The sequence below is a fragment of the Nestor notabilis genome, unplaced genomic scaffold (genome assembly GCF_000696875.1).
Source record: "Nestor notabilis isolate BGI_N333 unplaced genomic scaffold, ASM69687v1 scaffold3157, whole genome shotgun sequence".
NCBI lineage: Eukaryota > Metazoa > Chordata > Aves > Psittaciformes > Psittacidae > Nestor > Nestor notabilis.
Window position 1 is genome coordinate 15,069 of NW_009935913.1, and position 13,514 is coordinate 28,582.

Consider the following 13,514-nt stretch of genomic DNA (forward strand, 5'->3'; position numbering starts at 1 on the left):
CACACTATTGCAGCAGTGCTGCATTTGTAAAATAAAACCAGTGCTTTTGGTACTTTGAAAGGACCCTTTATTGTGAAAATCATGCACGTGGATTCTTACAGAAAAGGTGAAATGAGAGGCAAAGTAGGACCTAGCTTCCTCTTGGAATGCTGAGCCACAAATAATCTGCTAAGCACTAGGTACCATCACACAGCATGTTTTCTCCAAACTCACCAATCAAATTAGTTTCCATTAGTCATTAGGTCTGAGTACTGAAGATGGAATGAGTTTTTCCTACACAAGGCATTCTCTTTGGAATGGAAGTTAGAGCTACAAATTTTATGACTGCTGAAATATCCATGGCAGTTTTCCTCTCTTCATTGCTGAAATTTCAATATTGGAGCTCAGAATACTGCTCAGATATATAATACTGTGAAGTCAGTAGATGAAGACCTTTCAGAACTGTACTGTAAAAGATACGTCATAATTTTATTCCTTAATATGTGCTGCATTGTCAACATGTTGCAGTGCCATTTGACATCAGTATGAATCCTGCAATACACATATCTATCTCCTTTTTTAATTGTTTTATTTTTCCCTCTGCAGTTCAGATGGAGAAAATGGAACAGATGAAAAAAGAAAGGCAGGAAAATTGCCTACTGTGTTGCTGCAGACCCCTACCAGTGAAATGGAATATTTTGATGACCGGAAGAAAGTTGATGTTGCTAGGTAATTTCAGAAATGCTGTCAGTTTTCTTCTAGTCAGAAGGAATGCTTACAACCCTTTCAAGAAGCTACACTGAGGAGCAAGATTTATCAAACATCCTACTTTCAAACAGTAATCAGAGCCACATTCCAGGGGTTGCTGTTACCCAGGATAAACAATCAGAATAGTGGCAACTTAGACTTAGGCTGGCATAGCTTCCTTGTTGGAGTTAAAAATACATTGCACTGTTTCATACTAGTTACACCCATTTCACAGACAATTTGACAAGCAGTCAAACTGAGCTGCAGTTTGAGTACTGAGCTTTTATCAGAATACTTTAATTCTGGAATATTGATTGTTCATGGTGAAACTATGACGTAAGTTTTAGATTTGGACTCTGTGCTGTATATTGTGTTATTATTGTAATGTCTCTGCAAAAACAGTCATTCTACCTTTTTTTGAGAACTGAAATGCAGCTCTTGAAACTCTTCTAAAAGAAAGCAAAATGATACTAAAATCGCAGTGGGAGGGCTTGAATACAAATTCACATCCCTTTCACTTTGTCAACTGAGCAGCCAGTGCAAAAGTCAGCAGTCAGCCTGACTGTGGTTTTGGTCACACGGCAGATATTTAAAAAACATCAATTTCCTGAAGCATCTTTGAGGAGGTTTGTTGGGTTTTTTTTGCAAACTCTCCTTCCTGTCTTACCTCCCACAATGTAACTGAGTACGAGCTGGGCAGGGATTGGCAAAAGGGCTTTTTTTTTTCCTTTTTTTTTTTTTTTTTTTTTTAATGTTCACTGTTCATTTCAGTTTGACCTGTGCTTTACGTATGCACACAAGTATGTGTACAGTGTATTGCAGAGTTTTCTTCTGTGAGGGACCACCTGATATCTGCAGCCAGTCCCCTTGCTACCTGAATCAGTCCTGCTGTACAATCACTTTTGTAAATCCAGCTGCACCCCCATTACTCTTGGGGGTTCTCTTCCTCTCACCGTTAAAATTTTTACTGGAAATCCTGAACCTCTCATGCTTAGAAAAGTAAAGAAGACTTACTGTGCAGGACAAGGTGCAGTATTGGAAACTTCTGTAGCGTATTTCTTTCCCCGTTGAATCTTTAGCACAATTGAATCTTTAGCACAGCAGGTGTGACCTGAAGTCAGTACAGGAGTCCTGCATTGTGATTTTCCTTCTGCTCTTCAGTCTGCATCTGAACACCTCTACAGTTGCTTAATATACTTTTGTTCTGTGCTAAATAGCTCTCAAGAGTAATGTTCATCTCTTACTTATTTATGAAACACTGTTATCCTACATGTTCTTGTTTTGTGAACAGTCCATGCTATTAATTTCTCCTGTATGAAACAAACAAAACCTTTCCCAGCCATCTGCAGTGACTTTCCTGTGTACTTATTCTGCACTAGAGTTGTTGGGTTTTTGACTGATTTTCTTTTTCCAATACCTGTGGCTAGAGCTGTACAGATGCACCTTCATATACAACTGGCACTCATAATTCCCTTTCACCTCCTCTAGGATTGCTGGCTATCTTAATGATTTCATTGCACTGTACTACACAGCTTATAGCCATCCTCTGACTTGTTCACCTGTTTCTGCTCTGTTGCACTTTGCAAAGGAGCTCAAATTTTGTAATAAAAGTTCGCAGCTTTCTGTATTCTACCTTGCACTCTCAACTACAAAGGTTTACCTTACTTTGTCTGGCATTAGTAAGCAACATACATTAGTATTTCACATGTTACTGAGAAACAAACAAATGTGGAGCTAAGCACTGTGGTCATTGATTAAGTTGTAAAAATGTCTTGAACTTTAATTTCTTACAACTAGTAATTTAAGATAATATTTCTAAATAAAAAGAAGACCTTCAGTGAGAGTTAGCATGGTTTAATATATACTATGTAGTATATAGAATATGTAATATATACTCCTCTTTATTGCTGTATAATCCTTCATGAATCATATATTAGTTATTAAAGGATTAGTACGTTTAATGGAAAAGCATGTCCTGTTGGTATCTTACCAAGACTAGTGAACTGAGGCCAAACTGACAAGGGATGTCTTTTTGTATCTTCAGGACAAAGATCAGCACAGATAGTCCACTCCTGACAATGGATATCAAGAGTGACCTCAAGACTGAAAGGAAAAAACATGCCTCAAATCAGGTAGGCCAGAGGATGGACTTGTTTGATCATACGTAGTAAGAATAAATACATAACTACTATGAGAGCCCCCTTGTTTAGCAATATTATAGTTCACAGTTGTATAATGACATAGGTTCCTTTTTCATCAGTGTGTTATGTACCATCAGACTGTGGGTATAAGTAGTATGCAAACTTAATAGTCGCATAACAAAAATGAGAATTTATTGTAAAACAAGTGATCAAAATGAGGAGGTACTGGGAGGACAGGAAGTGGAATGCGTCACTTGATTCTAAGACTGTCTAATAAGGTATGTGTCTCTGGGTGTCGGCTTTCTTGTTTTTTAGCTGAAGGCAAATGCACACTTTCATAAGCTGTTTCTAGATGTTCCTATTGATGAACCACTGAAACAAAGTAAGTATTAACTCCTTTGTCATTGCTGGCTGTGGATCTAAAATAATGTTGTTTCCTGCCAAGTGTGGTGATGTACAAGAGGGACAACCTAAATTTCAAAAGCCTTAAACTCCAGCTGCCTAAAGCTACAAGGCCTTCAGCTGCTTGCAGTGAGTGTTTTTGTTGTAATCTCGCAAAACTTAAATCTTCACATGCTGGGCATCTTTGGAAATCATAGCCCCATTTGCAGTTCTTAGCAGAGTAACCTAGTGCAACATTTTTTGGTACTGAAGCTTCCTTATTAAAGGCGCTACTTGAGACAGCACTGGTCAAGTGACTAGCTGAAGTTTTTTGCTGTTGATAGTGCTTTAAGATCTAAAACACTTCTATGAGAAGAACTTGAAATATTTAAAGATTCCACTGTTCGCTGTGGTAGTTACAACACGTAATTCTATATAGATAGGCATAAAAAATGTTTCTTGAAAGGAAAGTAATTAATGAGTGAGAAATGCTTTCCTTAATGGCTGTGAAGTAAAAGCAGTATTACTTCACACTTGTACCTCTATTGTCACTTAGTCTAGATAACTGCTATGGATCTAAAAGTTTAAAGCTAAAACCATTTCATTAAACTCTTCATATGTACATAACATTGTTACCTGAAAGCTAGTCAAAAAGTTCATAGGAAGCTAGGTGGTACTCTCTCAGAAAGAATTCTTGGCTTCTGGGAGCCAGTTGCATGTTTTATACATTTCAGTCTTTGTTCTTCAGGTATTTTGAGTCTAAACTTAGGCCTGTGAAATCTTCTAAGCTTGTCAGTATTATTTAAACTTACTGAATAGTTCAAGGTTTGACAATGTTTATCAAAACGTGTAAACCTATACATACTACAGCTTTGCAAAAAGAGCAAAACAAAAGCCAGACTGGTAACAGTTGGCTTGTGGTTACCTTAAAGATTATATAGAGTATACGTTTGTTTCAGGCTTTACCTGTGCTCTTCAGAAAGAAATTCTGTACCAAGGAAAATTATTCCTTTCTGAAAACTGGATTTGCTTCCATTCCAAGGTTTTTGGTAAAGACACCAAGGTTAGTAAAATCTTTATGTACAGGAGAGTAATGCTATTCCTTAACAATTTGTTCATCACCAGAAGTTCACATTATTATACAAGGCTAGAATACTACTAATACTTCTGTGTATTACTGCATACAGTCACTGTTCAGAAGTGATGCCCGAAAGTCACATTAGAGCTGGAGCACTATTATTAAAGATCAAAGTCTATCTTTTAAGGACTTCCTGTCTGGAAAACAAAAACCCAAAACCAAAAAACAAAACCCAAACAGATCAAAGGAAAGGATCTGACATGCAGCAGTGAGGGCATTGCCAACCACATGTAGCATAAATTATATAAAAATGTCTCCATTGGGGTAAGTATGGAAAATAGGAGGAAGAGGAGGAAGGAAAGCTGAGAAGTGTAAGAACTACAAGTCTGTAGATGGGTAACTGGAAGGAAAGATCAGGCATAGCAGGACAATTAAAGAGGCTTCTGAGTTGAGGGGCAAAGGTCTTTAAGGGACAATTCTAGCACTCCTGTTCCACATAAACAGAGAATAAGGAAAGAAAAAACAGTTTGCTAGATTTTTACTTGTGAGCCTAGTGTAAAGAGCAGAAATGAGATGTGAACAGCCAGGAACATCCTAATGTACAAGATCATTATTTATGCTTTCTTGGGGAAGATATGACCAACGTAGGGCTTGGGTCCCTGTGGTAAATGATATGCATACAGATAAAAATAAAGCCTTTCCAAAAAAGATCTGTGTTCTAGTTCTGTTGATTTGGAGCTTTTGGAATAGTTCTGTTTACTTAAACCCTGCTTTGATTTTGAGCTTTTATTGGGAGGCAGCTGGATTTGCTGCAGTGATTTCTTTGGCCTCTTTCTCAAGTACTTCCTTGAACAAAGTTCCTGGCTAGATCCAGACCCTCAGTGAATTGGGTGTTGAAACCAGTTTAGGAGTTCAGAGTACCTCATTTCTCTGCTGTCGGCCATTTTGGTGGGACACCATCTGTCACTGAAATGGCTTTTAAGAAGTTGGAATAGGCTTAAAGAATGCTTAAAATTAACAAGACATTGTTCATAGTGACCTTATGGGTCACTATGTTTTACTAGTTTTACTGGGGTTTTTATGTTTTACTATGTTTTACTGTGGGGCCTAAGAAATTCCTGGTTAATGGCTTCTGTTAGTTATAGGCAGTACATTAATGCAGATGGTGTGTGTGTTAGTAACAGCCATGTGGCACAAAGGAAGTAAAAGTTAACAAATGGTTGGATACTGTAACGGCTATCTTGGCAATTAGTTACATTAAAATTTAAGCTGCTGTATTAGCAATCCCTTGTTCACCAGAAATAAGTAAGACTACTTCAAACTGTGGGACAGCTTTCTAAATTCAAACTAATCTAAATATTTACAAAAATCTAGTAGAACCCTACCAAGTAAGTTCTGGGGGAAAAAAGAAGCAGAATAATAAGGATGTTATACTAGAAAAATTATCTTTGTCAAGAGGGTTTTAAATGAAGAGATATATGCATATTTATGTGTACAATGAAAAGGAGAAACATATTACATGATAGGGTAGAGTAGACAGTATTTGCAGGTGTGGCTAAATTGGTATTCCAAATTATTGAATTCTAGGTCATTGTTTTCAGAAAACATTGCAGAGAAAATTAAGAATGGAGATATACCTGATCATTTACTTCCTGCTATCTTTCTCTGTTCCTGCAACACACACTTAAACTTTTTTTCAGTCACATACAGCAGGCATATGTTTTTAGGAATACTATCGACAAAAAATCAGGAAAATCAGCTATATAATGAAATATATAATGAAATATAACGGACGGAGGAAATCAAGTTTGACAGGAACATACTTAGTAGTCAGATACACTGACAAAGTTTCCAAGACAGGTCTACATGTTCTAATAAATTTTTCAATATGAATTGTTCTACCTGCAGATTTTTTTTTCTTGAAAGATTTGGTGGAGGGAATAGCCATGCACATCAGGAGTTGTGAGTCTGCAGTGTAAATGCTGCATATTCAAAATTAAAAGACTGGTTTTGCAGGATTGAATAAGCTTTGAAAGACATCACTGTCATTCCAGGTGGTTCTGATTTGTTTATATATATTGGCCTTGAGTCTTACCTGGAGCTTAACATTTTCTTACACATTTTAGTTGCTCTCCAAGTCACCTGCAGGTAAGCCTTGTTTCCTGATATAATTATTAATCCAGATAAAAATAAAGTACTTTGCAGTGATTTTGCCATTTTAATCTAATGCTGAGGTAACAGTGCATTAAGCAAGTACTTAATCCCAATGAAGTACACTTCAGTCTTGATTACAGTAATGTTATCCATCAAAATAGCATGCAGTAGAATGCCATTAACATCTCTGATTTAAAGTTCTTTGAGGTGAACTGAACCAATTGCAAAACTAAGCTGCTTTTTTATCGTTACTGTTAGCAGGATTTCTGCTAACAATTCTGCTGGTTTGATTTTGGTTTGGTTTGTGGTTTTGGTTTTTTGAAGTTATCCAGATTCCGTTCTGACTGCTTGAAGATTCTGAGTTTTTCCTATCAAACATACTTTGTAGCTGCTCCATTCTTCCCACTCCCAGAAAATGCTGTTTTTAAAAAGTCTTGTGAAAACTTTGTGGAATTACACAATGTCCAGTTCAAGAAGAAAAGCTAAAGTGGAGGACCTGTTTAATTACCCATTTTCAGAAGACCTGCCTTCTGAAGCAGGACTAAAAGAGTTGATATGTTAAAACATCAATAGAACAAATGCTGACCAGATTTACAGATTTTCATACCGAGGCCTGGGGCTAAGAATAATTAAAAGCATATGCTTTGGGTTGGGTTGGTTTTTTTTCTGCTAGCACACTTTAATGAAACTGTGTTCCAAGAGTGAGTTTCTACCCCTTATATGACAAGCAGGTATTTGACTAGCCATGCTTCAACAGTGCTGGCAGTCTTGCACTCAGACTAATGTAAGCAAATGTATTTTTTTGTTACATGAAATAATTTTTCATTTCATGACTTTGTCTTGCTGTTCTGAACAGAAGGTAACAACCTTTTTTTGTGAAAACAACCTAGTTTTGTGAAAGTATGGGCAAAGTAACTTCATTCTCCTCCTGCACTGACATGTTTTTAGTTCAGTGCTGTGACTGATCATTTGACAATCTTTGGACACTTTTAATCTTGCTTCCGAATTACTCAGGTGGTTGTGACAGTGTGTGCCTGAGAAATTTTTAATGAGAGCTATATCTTAATGTCTATCCAGGGTTATTGTATTTGCCCAACTTGCTAAACGTAAGGCTTTTCAACTGGAAGTCACACCAGGTACTTGGTTCTTTGTAATACGAGGTTTACAAGAGGAGCCCATACAGAATATCTGAAGTGAAATACCCTGAAACTTAAGCTTATGGGGTTGGATGTAAACACAAAGCTGGAAGGAAAATTGAGAACTTTTCCATGTAAATGTAGACAGTCTGGATGGCACACATAGAAATCCATGTAAGTCAGTGAGTATATGGATATTGGATCTTTCAAGATTACTGAAGGACAACCTGTTTACTCAGCTGCTCATTGCAGACTGAAGTATCTGCAAGTGGTGAGAAGACTTTTTATATTTGTTCTTCAACAAGCCTCTCTTGTCTGACGTGTTCTGAAATGTTTATTTTACCAAACAAAGCATTGCTTTGAATGGTTTGTTTTGCAGATCTACAGTGAACTGAGCCTGTAGTCTTGTAAGAGTCAGAAGGGATAAGGAAAGGAAGACACAAACAAAAGCACCTGATAAAAACAGAAGTAGAAATAGTAATAATCTGAAAACATACATGTTCCATATGAAATAGTAATAATCAGGGACGTAGTGGAGAAATCTTTAATTGAAGAGTGTTGAAGGACTGACTTACCGCATTTGGTAGGCTGGCTCCTTCTGAAAGAGCATGCGGATTTGTATGTGCATTTTGGGACTCTAATGCTATGTTAATCTCATTTTAGATTAGTATACCTGTGCTCTCAGTGACACTTTTGAAGAAAACCAAAACTGCCCTTCTTGTGCCAAATGCTCTAATCATAGCAACAGTCACAGATAGGGTAAGTACTGGTAGAGAGTGAAGCTGATTACACTCTGCCTGCTTTCTTTTTCCTTTTTGTTTCTACTTTTCCCACTCCCAGCCCCCCAGTTGGCAGTATTATGAGGGATTCTTGAAAGTACCAAATGACCACTTAAACAGCTATAGGAGTTGGTCACATGTGGGCATTTAGACTCAGGACCTTGGAGGATCTGGTTTCTTAGGGGATTCTAGCTGCTACCCCCTCCCTGTGACAGGCAATGATTTTTTATTTTTTTTTCTTTTCTTACTCCTTGTCTTTTTTCCTTGGATCTACAGTAAACAAAGCTATGTAGAATTTGGTGAGAAAATAAGAAACAGAATCAATAGTTGCCACCTGCTCTCTGTAATATCTCATTCCCTGTTCTCCAAGACTGCTGTGTAGTAGCACTGGGGAAACTGAGACATCTGGGTCAGGAATTGCATGCACAAGGGTTCCTGCCTTGTTGGCATCTCTGACAGTATTCTTTCATTTACTTGGGTCTCTTGCCTGACCAGCAATGTCTTAGATGCACAAAATATAGTTGCCTATGGTGGTACTCAGTGATGAAACACAGTTGCGTGAGCAGGAAATGTGATTATTCTAAGTGCAGCTTTAGAACCAGCCCAGTTTCATTGCACAAGCATCTTGTGAATGAAGAAGACAACAAAACTTTAGTGGTGGTACTTGGTTTGTGTGGGTTTTTAGTTTTTTGGGGTTGGGTTTTGGGTTTGGTTTTTTGTTGGGTTTTTTTAGTGTGTGTTTGGTTTTGGTTTCAGTTTTGTTTGTGGGGTTTTTGTGGTTTTTTTTTTCTTTGTTTTGTTTTTAGGGGGTAGATTAAATAAAAGTATGGAAAGTTTTGTTAAAAAAAGAACGGATCTGGGCTACGCTTTGATCCCAGCAGTGGAACATGGTAACTTTTGTGTGCCTGTTCTGTTTCTTGTGATTAACCTCAGGTCATAGGCTTAGGAGTGGAGGGTTTTCCTGCTATATGTAAGTTCTTGATGATAGTTACGTGATCAGCAAAACTATCTGTCAGTTTTATTTACGTAAAAGAAAGCTTTTACTGTATGACTTTTCTCAAGCAGTTTTGCAACTTCTGTTTTTCAGTACATGTTTGTCTCCTTACTCTCCAGAGATACCACCTACAAGCTATTAAAATCTATCTGTAGACATCTTGAGGTAGGTACCAATGGCAATGAAGATGGTATGTAGCTTTGTGTTCATTATTACTGCTTTTAAATGCTAGGTGTTCTTGTTAACACTGCTGGTTTTTTCCAGGATACAAGCATGGGCAACAGTTCGAATCCCTCTTCTGCAGAAAACAGCTTCAGGGCTGATCGTCCTACACCTCTGTCCTTGGTAAATGGTTTAGATGATTGTTCTTCTGTTGTGTAGCACCTTTCATTACAAGTACTACTTAGAAACTCTGAAGAAAGAAAACGGAAGGAAATCATGATGTCTGTTTTTAAAAACTTCCATGAGTTTGTTAACATTAGGAAGCAGTGGGAATGATTAGCAGAGGTTTAATTTGGTCTGATAACATGCAACATATATACATGCATATGCTTTGAATAGATTCCAAAGTCTGTAAGCTGTACATATCTCTCCTTAGCAGTCAGGTTTCACAGCACTCTGTACTGACTTAAAGTTGCTTCTTCCTCTGCCATGAACAGTTTTTGAAGTTGCAATCATTCCTCTGTGAGCCAGTTCAGACATCTGAAAGAACTGTGTAGCCACATGTGATGACCAGAATCTAATTCTAGTAACACCTGTTCTGGACTTCTCAGTTTGTCTAATTTAACAGTCTGTCTTTTGCACACAGGCTTAATCTTTTCACTTAAACAAAGACAGGGAATGAGACTTGAATTCTGGTGATCATAGGGAGCTTGTTTTGCTAAGTTTATCTCAACATCTTGATATCAGAGATTGTCCCTGGTTAAACAGTTTTAAATCTGTAATTGTTGGTTCAGTTTCTAAAGAGAGATCAGAGAAAATAAGGCTGCTTAGATTTAGAGCTTGGCTGAGCTTTCTCATGACTCTTTCTCCCCATCAGGATTTCAATGAAGACTATTCTGATCTGGATGGAATAGTGGAGCAGCGGAGACAGGAGATGGAAGAGTCCAGCAGCTCAGGCTCACAGACCCCAGAGCTGGAATGCTTCCAAGGTGATTGGGATTGTGGGTCACCAAAAAAATAAGAATGGCTTAGCTCTCAGTTTTGCTTCTGTAATCCACCCCTGAGTGGAGTCCTAGAGAGTTACATGGTTTTTAAGGTTTTCCTCAAAGCCACAATAGCTGCATTTTCATTATTATCTTCCTTAGCAATCCAAACAGGCAATGGCTTGGTCAACAGCAGATCTGATTTGTCACTACTGCATCCAGTTGCTTATCAGTGTACTATTTTGCTCCTACATCCTCCATCAGTTATGCTAGCAGAGATATAATGTAGATGTTCCTCTTTTACATAAAAGAAAAACAAGTAAAAACCCCTATTCTAAAGTAGTTCAAGTCACAGCGTGTCTTCTTCTAATCTATACGAATAACATTCTGTACTGTGGTAGCTTTTGGTCATCAAAAAGAGTTCTTTTTGACATGTTTTTGTGAGTTTACTTTTTAAAACCCCATCTTATTCTTTGCAGTTCTTAAGACACTTGAAGATACCATCCAGAGTTGTTCCTTCTTAACACTGCTGTTTGTAATCTCATATGCCTCAAGTTCTTTGCCTAATTAGCAGGAATACTGTGTAGAAAGTCACTGCACACAAGTTCATAAGTATGGCAGAACTTGGTTTATGTAGCACATGCTGAATATTATTAGCAAAACCTAGGGTATTATTCTGCTGTATAACTAATATATTAATGTATTGTTATGGTGTTATTACTCCGGCTTCCATCTTGACTATAATAGAATTAGTATCATAAGAAACTTTTACCCTTACTTTTAAATTAAATACTGCCCTTTTTACAGCAGTTTTCTGTCCCGTTAGTTTTAATTAGTTTTTCTTTTTTGCTATGTGTCTTTTGTTCAGCAGTATGATTTGCTTTCATTGGTCTTCGGTATTTACTGTGTGTTATAGTTAATTGTTTGTTGTGTTTGTGAAGCAGTAACGGAATTGTGCTGTCATCACTTGCCACATGAATGCTTCTGAATAATTGCTTAACTTGCTGTCTTTCTTCTTTATAGCTAATAACTACTTCAAAACTTTCTGTTTTCCTTTTCCACAAATAAAAACCAATATCCAGTTAAAGAATCACTCTAGGAAAAAGAACTGAGGGGTGAGGGAGAGCACATCTGTCACAAGTGAGATTCTGTTTCTTGTGCATCATTGGAGCAGTCCAGGGTGTGCAAGTAAAGCCTGAAAAAAACTGAATGTGACTGGATTTTTCTGTTCCAGCCTTTTCAAGACATCATCTGTATTTAAAAAAGTCAAGAAATGGGAGCTATAATCTCCTTTTTAAAGTGACAATGCAATATGTCCATATGTTGTTGCTATTAAAGTCATTTGGAATCATTAGCATATTCAGTCCTTTTGAGAGATGACTTTTGTGTCTGGTATTTCAGTGGTAACCTTCAAAATTTGCACTGGTTGCCACCTTTCAAATAATCTGGAAATGTAAATGCAACATACAATCATCCACTTCCAGTTCAGGTGCTTCTTTATATTTTGTGATGATGTGGAATTAGTATGTAAGCTGTTTTAAGGCTACTAAACCAACTGCTGCTTTCTGTCCAAGTCCATAAGAGCTCCTTTTAAAATCCTACTCTTCCCCTGCTCCTTGACTAACTTAAGCTACAACAACTTCCTTTGACTTTATATCTCAGCTTTGTTAAACATCTTGCTTTTGACAGATTATCATATGATTGAGACACAGACTCACTTGAAAGTTTCCAAGACTGAGGCAAAGTCTGTCCGTTCAGATTCACATGGCAAACGTGGAAGTGACGGAAAAGCCTGGAACAGTGCTCAAAATGGTAAGGAGTCAAGGGCAGATCTTCAGCTGGAGTTAGCTGAGATAAGTTTGCATAATTATGTCAGTTCACAAATTTGGAAAATCTTTCTTGTTAATCCCTCTGTTTATATAATCTGTTTGATGCTTCAGAAGCCCATTTGTATGCTGTGGTCTGCTTTGATCAGACTTAACATTTGGTTCTTTTCTTTGCAGGCCATTCTGAAGCCTTCAGGTTCTTCCATAAAGTGAAGTCCCAAAAGCTGTTGTCTCTGAACCATGTACTTGTATTTTATGCAGTTCTGTAAGTTAGCAGTTAATAACAAGATTGTCAAAATATTGGGGTTAATTAATATAATCTAAGCTTCACTTAAATAAAGGGAATTATTGGGAACTGCAGCCTTTATACTTTTCAGAAGTAGAATTGCTGGGGCAGGCTTACTTAAGAGGCCTTTTGGTTTTAAAAGCAAAGGATTTTTGCTTCAGGAAATGTTGATCTATCAAGTAGTTAAATAATTTTATTTTACATGTCGCTTAGCAAAGTTGTACTCAATGCTCAGATTTTCGTAACTGTCTGAATGCCACTGAGTATTCCTGAGATGTTTATCAGAATGGTACCTTTATTATTCAACATATACAAGTAACAATTTAAATAAATTAAATGTCAGGTACCTGTAAATATTCCATTAAATTATGTACCTTATTTTTTTTCTCTTACAGTGTCTGTGTATTAATATTTTCTACCTTCTACATGAGATATAAAATCAGTGTGCTGGAGGAACGTCTTATTTCCATCACATCCTTTAATTCACATATTAAGGAGTAAGATACACTCTGTAAAATTTGGGGGGGTTAATATCTTCCAGTATCTGTCATGCTTACCTATTTTCTTCAGAAACTGTGATACTGTAGTGCCCTCAGGCTACTTCAGTGTCCTGTAGTTCTTATTCTAGCCTTATCTCACAGCTTTCTGTTTAAGAATTTCAGTGCGAATGTGATATGTCATGGTTTACTACTGCCAGGAAAATGTTTCAGATAGCTGTAACTTCACTGTAAACTGCTGAAACAACCAGTTCCTTTCCAGAGCAATGATTCTGTGGAAAATACGTATAACTTCTGTCTTCAGTCTTCATATCATTTGATTAGCCTAAGATGACAGAAGGTACTTCGTAATCTTTGGGCTAATACATCTG

At 37.2% G+C, this 13,514-nt stretch overlaps 1 protein-coding gene across 1 annotated transcript; it reads left to right on the forward strand.

Annotated features, from left to right (window-relative positions):
* The first annotated feature begins 589 nt into the window (after window positions 1–589).
* On the forward strand, window positions 590–13,156 carry GRAMD3 (GRAM domain containing 3). Its single transcript, XM_010018052.1, has 11 exons — window positions 590–708; window positions 2,771–2,858; window positions 3,183–3,249; window positions 4,208–4,311; window positions 8,280–8,375; window positions 9,483–9,554; window positions 9,654–9,734; window positions 10,429–10,540; window positions 12,224–12,346; window positions 12,538–12,625; window positions 13,042–13,156. The coding sequence occupies exons 1-11, from the start codon at window positions 668–670 to the stop codon at window positions 13,145–13,147; spliced, it is 978 nt and encodes a 325-aa protein (XP_010016354.1). The 5' UTR covers window positions 590–667; the 3' UTR covers window positions 13,148–13,156.
* The last annotated feature ends 358 nt before the right edge of the window (window positions 13,157–13,514 follow it).

Coding starts and splice junctions, on each gene's coding strand:
- GRAMD3 (XM_010018052.1), top strand. CDS start 668: ATGGAATATTTTGATGACCGGAAGAAAGTTGATGTTGCTAG. Junction 3,250..4,207: donor TGATGAACCACTGAAACAAA/GTAAGTATTAAC, acceptor CGTTTGTTTCAG/GCTTTACCTGTGCTCTTCAG. Junction 9,555..9,653: donor CTATCTGTAGACATCTTGAG/GTAGGTACCAAT, acceptor GGTTTTTTCCAG/GATACAAGCATGGGCAACAG.